The sequence below is a fragment of the Choloepus didactylus genome, chromosome X (assembly GCF_015220235.1).
Source record: "Choloepus didactylus isolate mChoDid1 chromosome X, mChoDid1.pri, whole genome shotgun sequence".
In the NCBI taxonomy this organism is placed as follows: domain Eukaryota; kingdom Metazoa; phylum Chordata; class Mammalia; order Pilosa; family Megalonychidae; genus Choloepus; species Choloepus didactylus.
The window spans coordinates 189,822,708-189,841,315 of NC_051334.1; the positions used below are offsets into that span (position 1 = coordinate 189,822,708).

Sequence of the window (18,608 nt, forward strand, 5' to 3'; positions counted from 1 at the left end):
TCTCTTAGAAAAGTTTATAGCCCTACGCAGAATCACAAGTCAAAATTGCCAGTTTAATGACTTATTTTTCTTCCCAAACTTATTTCTTTAAAGATCACTCATATGGTTTGTGTAAAGAATACTATTCATATAGATTTAATATTTATTTTGTTTCAAATAATGACTCATGATTACATACAGGACCACAAACATGCACTTATAATAAATGAGATCAACTGATTAGATTGTAACCACTTCAGACCAATGCACTCCTGTCCTGACTCCTGGAAATTTCAAAACTTTCCACTAACTCAGTGTGCCAACATTTCCTTCGAATCAGGAATGTCTCTGTGTTTTTTTGTTAAGCTTTAATTATTGCAGGGGAATTACAATATTTTTTACATTTTCCTGATTTCTCAACTGATTTTTATCAGGATCTGATATTCATAAAAAATATATAAATTCCCATATAAATCTCAGGAATGAATTTCCATTTGAAAACACTAGTCAGGGAATTAGTTACACTTGGTAGGGGTAGTACTTGGAAAGGGAAACAAATGGTGTTTCTGGGTGCTGGTGATGTTCATATTTTTGAACTGGGTGCTGGTTACATGGGACGAAAGTCTGAAGTTTGGAAAAGAGATCTGGACTGGATGTTTAATTTAGGTGTCATAAGCATACAGATGACTTTAAAAGCCATAAGTCTGGATGAGATCACTTAGGAAATGACTGTACCTAAAGAACAAAAGAGCATCAAGGACTGTTTCCTGGGGCACTGTAACATTTAGAGCTAAAGAAAATGATTCAGTAAATGAGGCTGTTAAGGAGAGTAAACATGAAGTATGAAGACACCTAAGGGAATGTGTTGTCCTGGAAGTCAAAATTAAAATATATCCAGGACTGGGTGATTTAAATTCTTGAATACTTAAATTCTTAAGTGGGCAATTAAAATTAACCTTAAAGAAGCTTGAATACTTCTGGAGTAACAGAGTAAGTGTGTCTGAAAATCCACTCTATAAAAATGAGAATACTTTAAAAACTTATCAAAATAAAACTACTCCAGACTCTGGAAATTAACCCAAAACTTGGAACAATCTAAGGCGTGTTATTCAAGAAAAATGGCTGATTCTCAGTAATACCATGTGACTTTGTGGTGTTTTAACTTCCCTATCCAACCACCGTCTACTCTGTGCTGTGGCAGCATTAAAAAACAGCAGCCTTGCAACCATGGTAGCTGTGAGAACCAGGAGCTTAGCTGACACTGGAGGGATAGAATAGGTTTGGAACTGTCCCTCCCCCAAAAATACCCATCCCAAGGGAATTGTCACTATTATTTGGCCTGTTTGGCCTTTTCTCTAAAAAAGCCCTGTTCACAGGGTTTGTCTTTATTTGAACTAAGTAAGAGCTCACTCAGTGGGTAAAGCCCTATTTTCAGGATGTTTGTCAAAAGCAAACAGTGGCAATTGCTTAATATCACAGCTGCCTCAGGGGGTGGTACAAGAGGCTGGTCAGAAAACTTATAAGGCAAACCTGGGAAAGGAGATGTCCATAGGGAGCTTTTAAAAGTTCCAACATATTCCTGGGAATCTAGAAGGCCACATACATGTACACGGCTGTGATCATGCTCAGGAAAGACCTGGGAAGATCTTAATCTCTATACTCTGGCTGACCTTGCAATTCTATGCAGACAGGAAATGAAAGCTAAAGCAGAGTTGTAAACTGCTGGACCATTTTGAATGTGTGCCCCAACACACATACAGAGTCCCTCAGCAAACACTTGAAGACTTACTGGTTGAAAGCATTTAAAGGAATCTTGTCCAGTCATTAATTGAACATTAAGCTAATTGAACCTAGTCTTCAGTGGTCTCTCGTGACAAAGAATGCAGACTTTAGAGAATTAGTTCAGGAAAGTGACTAAACAAACAGCAATAATAAAACCCTTGGGCTGGTGGGGATCTGATTTCTAGAGTTGCCTGTTTTGTTATTTAAAATGTCCAGTTTTTAACAAAAAATATGAGACATGCAAATAGACAGGAAAATATCTCCCATACAAACAATAAAAGAAGTCAATAAAAACTGTCCATAAGCAATTCCAGGTGTTGGACTTAATAGGCAAAGGCATTGAATATTCTTTGAATGTATGTTCAAAGAACTAAAGGACACTATGTCTAAACAACTAAAGAAAAGCATGAGAATGACATCTCACCAAATATAGGATATCAACAAAGAGATAGAAATTATAAAAGGGAGCCAAATAGAAATTCTGGAGTTGGAAAGTAAAGTAACTGAAATGAAAAATTTACAAGAAGGGCTCAACAGCAGATTTAAGCAGGCAGAAGAAAGAATTGGAAAACTCTAAGGTCAATTGAGATTAACCAGCCTGAGGAACAGAAAGTAAAAAAGAATGAAGACAAATGAAAGACCCTCAGAGACCTGTAGAACACAGTCAAGTATACCAAAATATGCATAATTAAAGTCCCAGAAGGACAGGAGAAAGGAACAGAAAGAATATTTGAAGAAATAATGGCTTAAAACTTCCTTAATGTGATGGAAAATAATCTACACATCCAAGAAACTCAAAAAACTTCAAACAGGATAAACTCAAAGAGATCCACACTTGAACACATCATAGTCAAACTGTTGAAAGAAAAAAAAGGAGAATCTTAAAAGCAGCAAGAAAGAAGCAACTCAACATGTACAAAGGATCCTCAATAAGACTAACAACTGATTTCTTGCCAGAAACCACAGAGGCAAGAAGACATTGAGATAACATATTCAATGTGCTGGAAAAATGTCCATTGAATAAGAATTCAATGTGGCAAAATTATACAAAAGGACAAATATTGGAGTGATGTCATCAACATGGTGACATAAGACAGCTACTGGAAACCTCTCCCTAGAGATTCAGCAAAAAAAAGGACAATTCTCACTTGTTCAGAACTCTGGAGAAAGGTAAAGACTAGAGAAGGATCCCAGAAATGCTGAATTAAAGAAAGAGAAAAATATCAGGTAAAGAAACTCCATCCCAGACTGGCTGGTCCTCATCTTCCTCTTTCTCTGTCGCCCAGTCTCATACAGTGCTGGAAGTGCACAGAAACTGAAGCTGGGAGGCTTCCGTCCTCACAATGTGGTCACAGAATATAAAATCTCTCACAGCAGTGAGACAGATCCCCACTGTCTGGAGACCCAGGGGCCATGGGAGGAGATTTCAAGGCTCAGATCAGGGAGCATCAAAGAGTCTGACAAAACATGGAGAGAGACTCTGTTTCCAGCACTCATTCCAAAAGACCTACCCTTGAGGGAAACAGCAACAGGCAGTTTTATCACTGCCTGGGAGAATCCAGACTAAAATCTGTGGCAGCTGGGGGAGTCCTCTGCCACAGATAAAGTGGGGGACACAGCCCCATATTGAGTCCGATTTCAGCCAGCAAAGTGAGGGCACAGGAATCTGGGAATTTAAGCCCTGCATCATCAGGAGCTACCTGGGCTCAAGGAGGTTATTCAGCCCCGCGGAGTCAGACACAGGTGGGGCTCCAGGAGTTTATTCAGCACCATCTGGTCAGACACAAGTGGAGCTCCAGGATGTAATTCAGCCCTGCCCAGTCAGACACAGGTGGAGCTCTAGGAGGTAATTAAGCCCTGCCTGATCAGATGCTGCCTGGGCTCCAGGAGGCAATTCAGCCACACCCTATCAAATACTGCCTGGGCTCCAGGAGGTAAACAGCTTCGGAGGACAATTAAGCCATTGAACAGTGTCATCTGCTGGGCACACTGGAAAGTGCAGAGGAAAATTGCAGGCTTTTTCTGAGCCTATCTAGACTCTAAACAAGGCCCATCAGAGCTGGTCTACTACCCCCACATCAGTACCTGGCCCTGTTTTGGCTTAAAAATACAGACAACCCAACTTTCAAAACAGTGCCCTAATACAAACCCAGAAAACAACAAAATCCTAGACAAGAGAGAGAAAGTGACCTTCAGAATAGACCCATCAAGATAATCAAGTGATCAGATATCAGCAAAAAATCACAAGTCATACTAAAACTCAAGAATAAATGGCTCAGTCAAAGGAACAGATCAAAAAGTCAGAGGAGACATATAATCTATAACAAATAATCAAATATGTGCAAACAAATCTCCTGAATCAATTCAAAGAAATTAATGAAAATGTATATAAAGAGAAAAAAGGATATTAAGGAGACAGTAAAAGAACATAAAGAAGAATTTGAAATACTACATAGAAAAATAACAGACATTATAGAAATAAAAGACAGTGTAGATGAAATTAAAAATATACTGGAGACACATGACAGCAAATTTGAAGAGGCAGAAGAAAGAATGGTTGAGCTAGAAAGATCGACAGAATTTGAATAGATAAAAGAACAAATGGAGGAAAAATGGAAAAATTTGAACAGGGTTGTAGGGAAATGATTGATAACACAAGGCACACAAATGTACACATCATGGGTGTCCCAGAAGGAGAAGAGTAGCGAAAAATGCCAGGTAAAATATTCAAAGAAATAATGACTAAAAATTTCCCAACCTTTATAAAATACATAAATATGCAAATCTAAGAAGCCCAGTGTACTCCAAACAGAATAAATCTGAATAGACCCACTCCAAGACACATAGTAATCAGACTGTTGAATGCCAAAGAGAAGAAGAAAATTCTGAAAGCAGCAAGAGAAAAGCGATTCACCACATACAAGGGAAGCCAAATAAGATTAAGTGCCAGTTTCTCATCATACACCATGGAGGTGAGAAGGCAGTGGTAAAATATACTTAAGATAATGAAAGAAAAAAGTGACAGCCACGAATTCTCTATCCAGCAGGAGCTTAAAATATTCACAGATAAACATAAGCTGAGAGAGTTCGTTAATAAGAGACTGCCCCAAGGAGAATGCCTAAAGGAATTCTGCCAGATGAAAAGAAAAGACAGGAGAGAGACGTCTGGAGGAGGGTACAGAATTGAAGGGTTATTAGTAAGGGTAACTTAAAAAGAGAGAGAGAAAGTATATCTGACAAATAAAAACCATAGGATACAATGGTTGAATTAAGAACTGCCTTTACAGTAATAACTTTGAATGTTAATGGATTAAACTCTCCAATCAAAAGACACTCACTGGAAGAATGAATTAAAAAATAGTTTCCATCTTTATGCTGTTGACAAGAGACTCATCTTAGACTCAAAGATAGAAATAGATTGAAAGTGAAAGGATGGAAAAATATATTCCATGCAAGTAGTAACCAAAAGAAAGCAGGGGTAGCTGTAGTAATATCAGAACAGAATAGACTTTAAATGCAAAAATATTATGAGATAAAGAAGGACACTATATATTAATAAAAGGGGCAATTAACCAAGAAGAAATAATAATTATAACAAGTATAAATATCTATGCTCCTAATCAAGGTGCCCCAAAGTACGTGAATGAAGCAAACACTGGTGAAATTGAAGGGGGTAATAGATGACTTTACAATAATAGTGGGAGATTTCAACGCACCACTCCCTCCCATAGATAGAACATCTAAACAGAGGATCAATTAAAAAGCAGAGAACCTAAATAATACGACAAATGAACTAGATCTAACAGACATATATACAACACTGCCTTCTAAAACAGCAGGATACACATTCTTCTCAAGCACTCAGGAAAACATTCTCAAGGATAGACTATATTCTGATCTTAACAAATTTTAAAAGATTGGAATTATACAAAGCATTTTCTCTGATCATAATGGAATGATACTGGAAATCAATAACAAGGGGAGAACTGGAAATACACAAATATATGAAGGTTAAAAAACATGCTCTTAATTAGTGGATCAAAGGAGAAATTGCAAGAGAAATCAGAAAATATCTCAAGATGAATGGAAATGAGAACACAGCAAATCAAAACTTATGGGATGCAGTGAAGGCAGCGCTGAGAGGGAAATTTATAGGCCTAAATGCCTACATTAAAAAGGAAGAAAGGCTAAAATCAATGACCTAACTGAACAACTGGAGAAACTGGAGAAAGAAGAGCAAACAAATCCCAAAGCAAGCAGAAGGAAAGAAATAACAAAAATTAGAGCAGAAATTAATGAAATTGAGAATAAAAAAAAACAATAGAAAGAATCAATAAAACCAAAAGTTGGTTCTTTGAGAGGATCAATAAAATCTATAAACCCTTAGCTAGACTGACAAAGACAAAAAAAGAGAAGCTGCAAATAAATAAAATCAGAAATGAGAGGGGGGTCATTACCATGGACCCCAAAGGAAAAAAAAGATCATAAGTGGCTGCTCTGAACAATTGTATGACAACAAGCTAACAACTTAGATGAAATGGATAACTTCCTATAAACACACAAACAACCTACACAGACTTGAGAAGAAATAGAGGACCTCAACAGACCAATCACAAGTAAAGAGTCATCAAAACAGCCATCAAAAACATGCCAATGAAGAAAAGCCCAGGACAAGACAGCTTCACAGGTGAATTTTACAAAGCATTCCAAGAATTAATACCATTCCTGCTCAAACTCTTCCAAAAATTGAAGAATAAGAAACACTACTTAACTCATTCTATGAAGCCAACATCACCCTAATACCAAAGCCAGATAAAGATACTACAAGAAAAGAAAATTACAGACAAATCTCTCTAATGAATACACATGCAAAAATACTCAACAAAATACTCGCAAATTGAATCCAGCAGCATATTAAAAGAATTATACACCATGACTGAGTGGGCTTTATTCCAGGTATGCAAGGGTGGATCAACACAAGAAAATCAATAAATGTAATACACCACATTAACAAACTAAAAGGGAAAAACCATGTGATCATCTCAGTTGATGCAGAATAGGCATTTGACAAAATTCAGCATTCTTTTATGATAAAAACACCTCAAAAGGTAGGAATTAAAAGAAACTTCCTCAACATAACAAAGGGCTTACATGAAAAGCCCACAGCTAAGATCATACTCAATGGTGAGAGACTGAAAGATTTCCCTCTAAGATTGGGAACAAGACAAGGATGCCCGCTGTCACCACTGCTATTGAACATGGTGCTAGAAGTTCTAGCTATAGCAGTTAGGCAAGAAAAAGAAATAAAAGGCATCCAACTGGAAAGGAAGAAGTAAAAGGGTCATTATTTGTGGATGACATGATCCTTTATTTAGAAAATTCAAAAAAAAAAAAAAACAACAGCAAAGCTACTTGAACTAATAAGCTACTTGAGCTAATAAGCAAAGTTGGTGGGATGCAAGATCAAAGTGCAAAAATCAATGGTGTTTCTAAACACTAGTAATAAGCTATCCAAGGAGGAAATCAAGAAAAAAAATTCCATTTACAATAGCACCAAAAAGAATCAAATATCTAGGAAAAACCTTAAACAAGGATGTAAAGGACTTGTACACAGAAAACTACAAAATATTGCTAAAGGAAATAAAAGAAGATCTGAATAAATGGAAAGGCCTTCCATTTTCATGGATTTGAAGGCTAAATGTTGTTAAGATGTCAATTCTACCCAAATTGATCTACAGATTCAATGCAATTCCGATCAAAATTCCAACAGACTACTTTCCAGAAAAGGAAAAGCTAATTATCAATTTTATTTGGAAGGGTAAGGGATCTCGCATAGCCAAAAACCTCTTGAAAAAGAAGAATAAAGTGGGAGGTATCATGTTTCCTGACTTTAGAGCATATGATAAAACCACAGTGGTCAAAACAGCATGGTACTAGCATAAAGATAGACATACTGATCCATGGAATCGAACTGAGAGTTCAGAAATAGACCCTCAAATCTTTGGTTAACTGATTTTTGTTAAGGCTCCCAAGTCCATTCAATTAATACAGAACAATCTCTTCAATAAATGGTGTTGGGAGAACTGGATATCCATAACGGAAAGAATGAAAGAGGACCCCTATCTCACACCTGTTCAAAAATTAACACAAAATGCATCAAAGACCTAAATATAAGAACCAGTTCCATAAAACTCCTAGAAGAAAATGTGAGGAAACATCTAGTGATAGGCGGTACGTTTCTTAGGCTTTACACCCAATGCACAAGCAATGAAAGAAAAAAATAGATAAAACTCCTCAAAATTGAATACTTCAGTGCTTCAAAGGCCTTTGTCAAAAGGGTAAAAAAGGCAACCAACTCAATGGGTGAAAATATTTTTAAACCACATATCTGATAAGGGTTTGATATCCAGAATATATAAAGACATCCTACAACTCAACAGTAAAAAGATAAACAACCCAATTTAAAAATGGGCAAAAGACCAAAAGACATGAACAGACATTTTTCCAAGGAAGAAATACAGATGGCTAAAAAGCACATGAAAAGATGCTCAGCTTCACTAACTACTAGGGAAATGCAAATCAAAACCACAATGAGATATCATCTCACACCTACTACAATGGCCGTTATTAAACAAACAGGAAACTACAAGTGTTGGAGAGAATGTGGAGAAATTGGAACACTCATTCACTGCTGCTGGGAATGTAAAATGGTACAGCTACTGGAGAACGGTTTGGTTCTTCAGGAAGCTAAGTATAGAGCTGCCTTATGACCCAGCAATCCCACTGCTCAGAGTGTAACCAGAAGATCTGAAATCAGGGACATGAACAGACATTTGCACACTGATGTTCATAGCAGTATTATTCACAGTTACTAAAAGATGAAAACAACCCAAGTGTCCATTAACAGTTGAATGGTTAAACAAAATGTGGTACATACATATGATGGAATATTATTCCACTGTAAGAAGGAATAAAGTCCTGAAGTATGCGACAACATGGATGAACCTTGAGGATATTATGTTAAGTTAAATAAGTCAGACAAAAAGACAAATATTGTGTGATCTCACTGATATGAACTAATTATAATGTGTAAATGTATAGACATGAAATACAGAATATAGTTTATCAGGATATAGAATGATGCTAAAGAATGGGGAGCTGTTGCTTAATATGTGCAGAATGTTTAACTAGGGTGAACTTAAACACTTGAAAATGGGCAGAGGTGACAGTAACAAACTATTGTGAGAATAATTAACAGTGCTGAATGCTGTGTGAGTGTGGTGGAAGGGGGAAGTTTAGAGTCATGGATGTCACCAGAAGGAAAGTTGGAGGTTAAAACATGAGAATGTATGATATAGTGAATCCTATGTATAAATATAAAATAGTTGTATGTTATATTTATAAGTATAAATATAAAATAGCTCTTTCATGAACTAGAAGAAATGTACAACACTATTACAAGGAGTTAATAATAGAGGGGTATACAGGAAAAATGTATCTATTGCAAACTATGAACTATAGTTAACAATGATATTTTAATACTCTTTCATCAACAGTAACAAATGTACCACACCAATACTATGGGTCAATAATAGTGGAGGATAAGGAGTATGGGAGGATTTGGGTTTTTTTAAATTTTATTTCTTTTATGGAGTAGTGAAAATGTTCTAAATTTGATCATGGAAATGTATGTGCAACTATGTGATGATACCATGAGCTAGTAATTGTATACTTTGGATGGTTTGTATGGTGTGTGAATATATCTAAACGAAATTGTATTAAAAAGACAAATATTGTTTGATCTCACTGATATGAAATACCTAGAATAAGCAAATTCATAGAGAAAGATAGTAGATTACAGGTTACCAGGGGCCAGGGGTGAGAGAGATGAAGAGTTGTTGCTTGAGGGGTACAGAGTTTTTTTTTTTTTGAGGCAATGAAAATCTTTAGGTGATGGATGTTGGTGATGGTGGAACAATATTATTGTGAATGTAATTAATACCACTATACTGTATACCTGAATATGATTAAAATGGGAAGTTTTGGAGTGTGTATGTGTGTGTATATATATATATATTTATATATGTACAATAAAAATATTTTAAAATTAAGAAGAAATTAAGATAGTCCCAAATAAACAAAACTGATAGAATTTGTCACTTTTCTGTCTGCCCTACAAAAAATGTTAAAGTCAGTCTTTCAGGTTTTAATGAATGGAACACTAGACAGTAATTTGAATCCACATGAAGAAATAAAAAGTTTCAGGAAAGATAACTACACAGGTAATTATAGAAGATGGTATAAATATATTTTTGATAATTCTTTCCTTCTATCTGATTTAAAAGTCAACTACATAAAGCCAAATTTATAAGACTGTGTTAATAGACTTATGTAAAAAGATGCAATTTGTATGCTGATAACTGCACAATGGAAGGGGAAGAGAACAGAGCTATATTGGAGCAAAGTTTTTGTATACTATTGAAGTTAGTTGGTATTAATTTGAACTAGAATGTTTTATATTAAGTAAAGTGAAAAGACAGTCCACAGGATGGGAGTAAATATATGCCAATCATATATCTGATAAGGGACTTATATCCAGAATATATAAAAACCTCTTACAATTCAGTAACCCAAAGATAAATAGCCCAATTTTTAAAATGGGCAAATTATTAAACAGATGTTTCTCCAAAGAACATATAAAAATGGCCAGTTAACATGAAAAAGTCTTAACGTCTTTAGCCATTAGGGGAATGTAAATTTAAGCAACTATAAAATATCACTTCAAACTCACTAGTATGGCTATATCAAAAGGGCTGATCAGATCAAGTGTTGACAAGGATGTGATGCATTTGGATCCCTCTTACATTGCTGATGGAAATGTAAAATGCTACAGCCACTGTGGAAAACAATCTGGCAGTTCCTCAAAAGATTAAACATACAGTTACCATGTGACCCAGCATTCCCACTCCTTGGTAATATATCTAAGAGAAATGAATACAAACAGCAAGACCAAACTTGTACATGCATGTATATGCAACTTTATTCATAATAGCCAGGAGGTGGAAACAACCCAAATTTCTATCAAGTGATTAATGAGTAAATAAAATGTGGTATATACATATGATAGAATATTATTCACCCCAAAAAGGAATGAAGTCCTGATCCATGCTACAACATGGATGAACCATGAAAAAATTATTTCAAACAAAAGAAGCCAGTCAATAAAGAAACACATATTGTATTATTCCATTTATATGAAATGTTCAGAATTGGCAAATCAATGGAGACAGAAAGTAGTTTTGTTTTCGCCTGGGCTGGTAGAGTAGCAGGGGAGAAAAGGAGAGTAGCTGATAATTGGTATGAGGTTTCTTTTTAGGGTAATGAAAATATTTTTAAATTGATTGTAGTGATGATTACATAATTCTGTGTATATACTAAAAACTACTGATTGTATACTCCAAAAGGTAAGATTTTATGGTATGTGAATTACATCTGAATAAAGCTGTTATAGAAAATTCTGGCATGGTATCAGTTATAAGAATCAGAGGAAAACAATACCATGGAAGAGCCTTCTAAGTCAGGAAGAGAGAAAAACTGCATCCATTTTGATATAAGCATGGATGGATTTATGAAGGAGGTCACAATTGATCTGACACACGAAAGAGATGCATTTGAATAGGTAAAGATATGCGGAGAGGGAGTTTGTTCTATTATTAGAACATGAGCCATCAGAAAATGTTGATCCTGTTTGGTGAATCATCAAATGTTCATTCTGGTTGGAGTGAAGGGAATGAGTAGAGCAGTAGAAAATAAAGATTGGGAGATAGGCTGGGGACAGATCATGGAAGAACTTGAACCTCTGGATCAAAATCTAAGAGAAGACGTAATTATAACTGACTTGTGCCAGGGTCAATCAGGCTGAGAGTCTAGCTAGTGGGAATGTGGTTATAGCAGCAAATCATTACTATGTTGCCATTGTTTATAAATATATATTCTACAGAAATTTATTAATTATTATTACAAGCCTTGAGCATGGCTGTTTATAGATATTTAAGGATGTCAGGCTAGCCCTCAGCAAAATAAGACTGGATAAAATGATGTGTGGCACCTCCATGAGTTTTCCTTACCTCATTGGTGCCCATTTCAAGCACCATCCTAAGCAAGTAAGGAAACTGCGGTTCAGAGAAGATAAGTCGTTTTCCCAAAGTCATACTACTAATAAGTTAAAAAATCAAAATTCTAGCCCAGGTCTTCTGATTCTCAAACCACTGCTCTACCATCAATACTTCAGCAACTGCCTATTTTCATATAATATCCTGGGGACAAACCTGGAATTAACACTTGGATCTTCTGATTTGAAGTTCAGTGTTCTCTCCACTACCCCACACTAGAAATCCAAAATATTGTCCTGATTTTCCAGTAACCAGTGGCTATAATTTGTCCTGTAACTTTGGATAAAATTAAAAGCCCTGTGAAATGTAATTATTTCATTTAGTTCTAAAACTCATATACTATTTGTTTCCATTTTGTTCTATATGCATACCAACCTTAGGTTATAATTGTCAGTTTCATCAGAACCCTTGGATTTTTACTGAGTATGTCCAAACATGTTGGTTATCTTTTCTCTAGAACCTTCTTGTTCCTTGTTCTTTGTTCCCTTTCTGGTTTTGATCTTGTATTTTGGCTACAACTTACCTCTTCAACCTTATCTCATATCTCTCTCCCCTTTATATGGGCCTTCTGACAGTTCCTAGAACCCCACAGTATCTTTCCCACTTAGAAGCTTTTGTACGTGGTGTTTTTGTTTTTATTGCCTGAAATATTCTCCATCAAGCTCCTGCCACAAGAGTCTTATTTTCACTTTTCATGTTTCACTTTAAAAACCACCTCCTCAAGAGGCCTTCTCTGGTCACCCTAATGAAACTCCTATTCACTCCATAACTCTTGTTTTACTTTCTTCATAGCCCTTATCACAATCTGGTATTGTCTTTTATTTATTTACTTGTTTACAGCCTGTCTTTCCCTCATTAAACTGTAAGCTCAACATGGGGGCAGGGGGGGGCTCAAATGTCTTATGGCCTATGTACATTTACTATCTAATACAGTATCTTAATATTCACTGAACGAGTGTCTGACTGAATCAGTCAGGCAAGGTAGCAATCAATCACAGACAATATGAATCCAGAAAGAATGCTTCCCCATTGGTGCTCTTGTGGCCAGATTGTTTTCTACTCCCCATTTTCCTGGAATCTGTAACATCTCAAGGTTCTGGTGACAGAAGGAAGCATTTGGTTAAGCAACTAAAGTCAAGGAGACACTTGTGCCATAATAGCCCATAAGTTGAGGAGGCCATTCTGGGAGTGCAAAAGGACTAATGGTCTGGTAGATATCCTCTTGGTGAAATTCAAAACAACTCCTCACCATGCCCTCTTCCTCCGTGAAAATAGAATGATTAAAACTAAGAAGAAGGGATGGGAGTCTATGGGAGGGAAGCTAGGGGGTTAAAAGAACCCACGGGCCATTGAGGAATGAGAGAAGAGAGAAAGGGATGAATGAATTACATTATTATTCAGGTACTTGCAAATCTCCAATCACAGGGTAATCTAGAATCCTTCCTTCTTTCCTCTCTTAGCCACCATGAAAAGCTATCAGTTTTGTAGTCTTTTTCTACTTGTTATATCTAATCTCTGTCCTGCTCAATTCAGCCCACTGTGTACTACCATATATTACTCCCTAAATTTCACTCACATCAAATATTGGGTGGCTTTTTAACCGCTGACCTGGCTTCAGTTTTACTCTCTCCAACCAGTCATCCATATTGCAAAGAGGGTGCTCATCCAAAGCCATCTCTACTTCAGATACATCCATAACTCTATAGCCTATGGACTCAAGTCCTCATTTCATAATGTGGGCAATGAAGATATTTTATAATACTGATTCAGCTTGTGTCTAGCCTGTAAGTTCAGAGATACTATTAATTCCCTTAACACTGATTCTGTATGCTTTTTTTGCCTTTGCTCTGTTGTTCCTTTCATAGGAATGTCCTTCTTTCACATACTGAAGGTATGATACTCATCTTCTGAGTGTCATCTACTTTATGAATTCTTCTCAAACCCCCACTCTGAACAGAAGTAATAGAACTCATCTTTGATTTCACCTAAGACTTGTTTTTGTTCCAGTGGTGTGCATATGTCTCATGGTCAGATTTGTACTATAATTACTGTGTTTTCTCTGCCTCCCTAAAAAAATTGTGGGCTCCCTGAAGACAATCACTGCACCTTATTAATCTCTGTTTACCACTATGGAGTCTAGCTCAGAGCAGACAATCAAGTAGTTTTCCATTTGTTTTATTGAATTTACTTCTCCTTCCTTCTCTTACTTCATTAATACTTGCCTCTCCTGCTTTGATTTCCATCTTAGAAGAGAGCTTTTATCTTCCTTCACAAGTCCCTCTGTTCCCATATACTTTTGCCAAAGAAATGAAACCATTTCTTTTGCATAGACCAAGCTGCCACTCTGAGTCTGATGAAGTTTCCAAGGTGCTAGTAGCTGCACAATTTTTGTCAAATCTGTACTTGGTTAAAAAAAAAGCTAGAATTCTAGAGCTAATATTCAGGGTTGTCTTCTCTAGCTACTCTGCTTAAGTTAAGAGATTCAGCAAGAAATTCCTCTTCTCTCTTGGGCTTGGAAAACATCTTCCATCACCTACCCTTTCCCTGAGCAGACTAGTTCTTACACTGTCGAGCCCTTGGGTAGATTGGAGCCCAAGTAGTGGCTGTCCCTTTTAGAAAGGTTCTTGTTAACCCATTCTCCACAATCCCCATCACTTTCTACTCTCTCCATGAAAACAGAGTCCTAGGTAGGTTGCCATTAATCAACTCACTTGCATTTGGTTTACTTATAGTAGAATTAAAGCTCCCAGTAGAATTAAGGTAAGTTAAATAGTTATTGTATCCATAACTGTCAAAATTGAAAAAGAAAAATAAAAGACCTAGAGGGCTGTGTTTTTCAAATAACATGGGAGAGTTTGCACTTCCTTATAGAAATTAAGAATATTTCTACATCTTTACTATGCATATAAACTATGCCTTTGTTGAAATAACAAAACTTCAGATATCAAAATTATGCATTCTATTGTAAAAAAAAAACATGATTGATATATAGAAAAGATGTACAATGAAAATCTTCATTAACTTTATAAAAAACAGACAAAGTTCAACAGGTGTTGTGTTTGCAGACAAAATAATCGTTGTTGCTGGGAAGTGCAGTTATGTGTTCAGTAAAAACAACCTTCCCAGACATCAAAACATTTTATAAATGCCAAATTTATAAAAATGTGTATTAATTGTAGCAGAAATTATGTGTCCACCTAGAAGTACTGTTATTGGTGTGTTGAAGAAATGACTGAGGTGCTATAAAGTGCAAATCATGTGGAAAAGTTAAATTTTTTGTGGCGTTTTTTTGCAGTTTATGAGGGTACATGTATAAATAATACTAAAGAGTTATTTATCTTCATGATAGCAACTATAATTTTTATGTGAATGAAGGACTTTTGGGCATGTTGCCCATTACAAGAAAATCAGGAAATGGTTTACTTACATATATTGAAAAAGTCTAACATAAGCCTATCACAGTTAGTACACCTAATGCCAGACTTGTTATGAAATTTATATCCAATGTTGCAGAGTTGTGCAGGGACTCATAATTACGTTTGTTCATTGGCAGATTCACTAAGAATTATTTGCTTTGTGGTAAAAGGTTTAAATAGAGCATATTTTGGACATAGTAGCTACTGCTGTGAGTTGGAGATCTCCACTGTCTTGAACAACAGACAGCTCAAAACTTGGATGAAATGGTTTTACAGTATTGTGGTCAGCTGCCCTTTTTGAGCCTAGGTGCCTGAGTTAGGGCAAGGGGCTCACACTAAATATAAAATCCACTGTGCAAAAGGTCAATCCATGTCTGGAAAATATACCAGTACAGCCTGTGTATATATGTATATATGTGTGGGTATATACATATATACATATAGATGTATATGTATATATATATATTTGTGTGTGTGTATATGGATATATACACTTACAATATATATGTATATATACAGCTCTTTTCCTTTAAGATACTCACTAAAAGTAAATAACCCCCAACGCTCCATTACCCCACCATTTCCCTTACCCACACCCCTGTTAAAAGTTAATCTGTACTAAATTCTGTATTCCACAATGCAGCTCCAAGTACCCAAGGCCTGACATTAACAATGCTGGCAAAAAGAAAAGGTGTCAAGTTTCTGGTTTGCAAATGAAAGTGGAATTAAATTATGAAATAAACATGTAATCATTAACTGTTATTATTTTTAACTTGAAATTTTTAATTTTTTAATTTAAAATATCAGTAGTATGAACTTTTGCATCATCTCATATGCTCAACCCTTAATTAATTAAAGAAAATTTTATTACATTTTTGGCAGTTTATTTTTCTTACAACTAGCCAGATTTACTCATTCAAGGTACCTTTCTGGCTCCTGTAGGCAATTGAGTTTGCGACACCTGCATTAGATAATATTTTAGTCATTTTCTCCATGCCCCTATTGTCTACCCTCCAAGAGAAGGAAAAGTTTAACAATTATTGGCAGTCCAGAAGTCTGAGAGTCACTGAAGGAGAAGATCACTTCAGTTTCATTTCTGTGTACCCAGCATATACTGTAGTAGCTGCTCAATGTTTATTAGGTGAATGGCTGAATGTACTGTAGTTGAAGACAGAGCACACACCCAGAACTCTTTGAGGGTAGGAATTGTATTTCAATCTCATGTAAGTTTACTATCAAAAGTAATTGTCCTTTCCCTTCAGCTTTTTCTTTTTGACCCTTCTCTGCCTTAGATGCCTATACAACAGCTGAAGTGGTTTATTCTTGGACTCTTGGGAAGAACAAATCTGTGGAAGTGGCACAGGATGGCTCTCGCCTGAACCAGTATGACCTGTTGGGCCATGTTGTTGGGACAGAGCTAATCCGGTCTAGTACAGGTATTCATTTATTTTATTAAAAAAATATTTTTGTAACCTGTACCATTTGCCAGTCACTGTTTTTAAGTGCTTTGTATCTAATAACTTATTTAATCTTCACAACAATCCTGTGATATAGGCAGTATTATGAGGAAATGGAAGCATAGGAGAAAGCATATTTGGCAAAATGGAGTATATCCTGGGGCCCACATATCTTACAATAATTTTTTCTGTGAAAGAAAAAGAGCTTTCAACATTAATTCTGCAACAACACTTGTCTCAGTGAAAAGTCTCTGAATCTACAATTCTAAATGAAGGAAGGTATTCTTGCCTCCCCCGCCTCCTGCCTCCATCCTCTGTTCTCCCTCCACCCCAGGACCAGGGAAGGATATCTGGAAAAAGTGGCATTTGAAATGGATTTTGAAGGATAAACAGGATTTAGAGATTTGGAATTAGGCGTGGTTAAAGACTATTCTTAACACAGGCAATAACGAGGTGTCAAGGCCCAGGAGACATTGTTTGGCCTGGGGAAAGCGAGTGGTTCGTGGAAGGACTTGGAGGGGAGGCTGCTGGGGAGGGGGCGGGGAGTGCAGCGTGGCTGCCCCCATCCCAAGGGTCTTGGGGTTGAGTGTGCTTGGGCCCGGGCCGGGCTGAGCCCCTCGGGAGGCCTTGTGTGGCGGTGGGAGTGTGGAGAGCCCCCCTCGCCCGGGGAGGACGTGGTGCGGCCCCTGGGTGTGGGCTCCTGACGCCCAGGGCCCCCGCTTTGGAGGAAGCAGCCGAGGCAGCCAGCGGTGGGCGTACGTGGGCCAGCTGGACCCCGTTTCTATTCCGCTGGGTGTGGGGTGGGCGGGGGACCCTCCGCGGGCCGCTGGCTGGGTGCGTGGCCTGGAGCGGGCCTCAGTTTCCTCCCTGAGAAGCGGGACGACACCACCCCGAGGCTTCACTGCAATGGCAATGCCTGGCGCTGGGGACGCGGAGGGTCCGTGCAGGGCTGCCCACCTGGTGCCATCCCTGTAACCCGCCTCCCGGGGCCACCCAAGGGTGCGAGCTTTGATTCCAGGGCGAGGGTCCTAGTGCACAGGGCTCCTTGCACCATCGCTGCACGTGGCCAAGCCGGAGCAGTGCTGCTCCACACACACACACACACACACACCCCACATACACACCCGCTGTCTTCCTCTCCCAGGGCCCGGGAGGGCCTGGGGACACACTCGCGCAGGCTCGCAGGTGGGGGGGCTTAAGCCCAGGCTGCCTGGCCCCACTGCTATCACAGCCTTCGGGGGGGGGCCCTGGTGCCACTAGCTTGGATGCCACCAGTATTTGGGGGCCGTCCCCGCCTGTCAGGGCCTTTCCCTGCTACCCGGGAGCCTGGGCCTGGGCTTGTGGTTTCTCCCTGCCTCCAGGAATGTCCTCTCCCTCTCCCCCTCCCACACACGCTTGACACCAGAGCAGAAGAAGGAGTGCCAGGCCCTGTGACGGCGGCACGCCCATCCCTCCGCCGTCAGCAGCTGATGTCGCAGGCCCTGACAGAGCCCTCACACAGACGCCTGCGGGGTCCCCAGCCCTTAGAAACCCAGTGGTGGGCAAGACGCGAGCGTCGGGGCATCGGGGTCCCTCCCGGCGGGCTGGCACCCTTGGATGTTTGGGCCGCCTTTCTCTCTCCTGTGGGAGAATCCCTGGGCCCTGCGCGCCTTCCCTCTCTCCTCACCTCCACCTCCCTCCTCAGCGGGGCCCACTTGGCATCAACTCCAAGACTCATCACCCCTGATCCAACAGCCCCAGCCCAGCTCCCATGCCAATGGGTGCAACCACTCTTCAGTCTACCACACAGGAAGTACACGTTG

The 18,608-nt window shown here is 38.4% G+C and overlaps 1 protein-coding gene across 2 annotated transcripts in view; it reads left to right on the plus strand.

Annotated features, from left to right (window-relative positions):
* The window catches only part of GABRA3 (gamma-aminobutyric acid type A receptor subunit alpha3), a 406,943-nt gene that overhangs the window by 358,653 nt on the left and 29,682 nt on the right, over nucleotides 1-18,608 (plus strand). For both annotated transcript variants that reach the window (XM_037822441.1, XM_037822442.1), the window contains exon 7: nucleotides 16,642-16,785. In XM_037822441.1, the coding sequence (XP_037678369.1) occupies nucleotides 16,642-16,785 (144 nt within the window). The remainder of the gene's footprint in view (nucleotides 1-16,641; nucleotides 16,786-18,608) is intronic.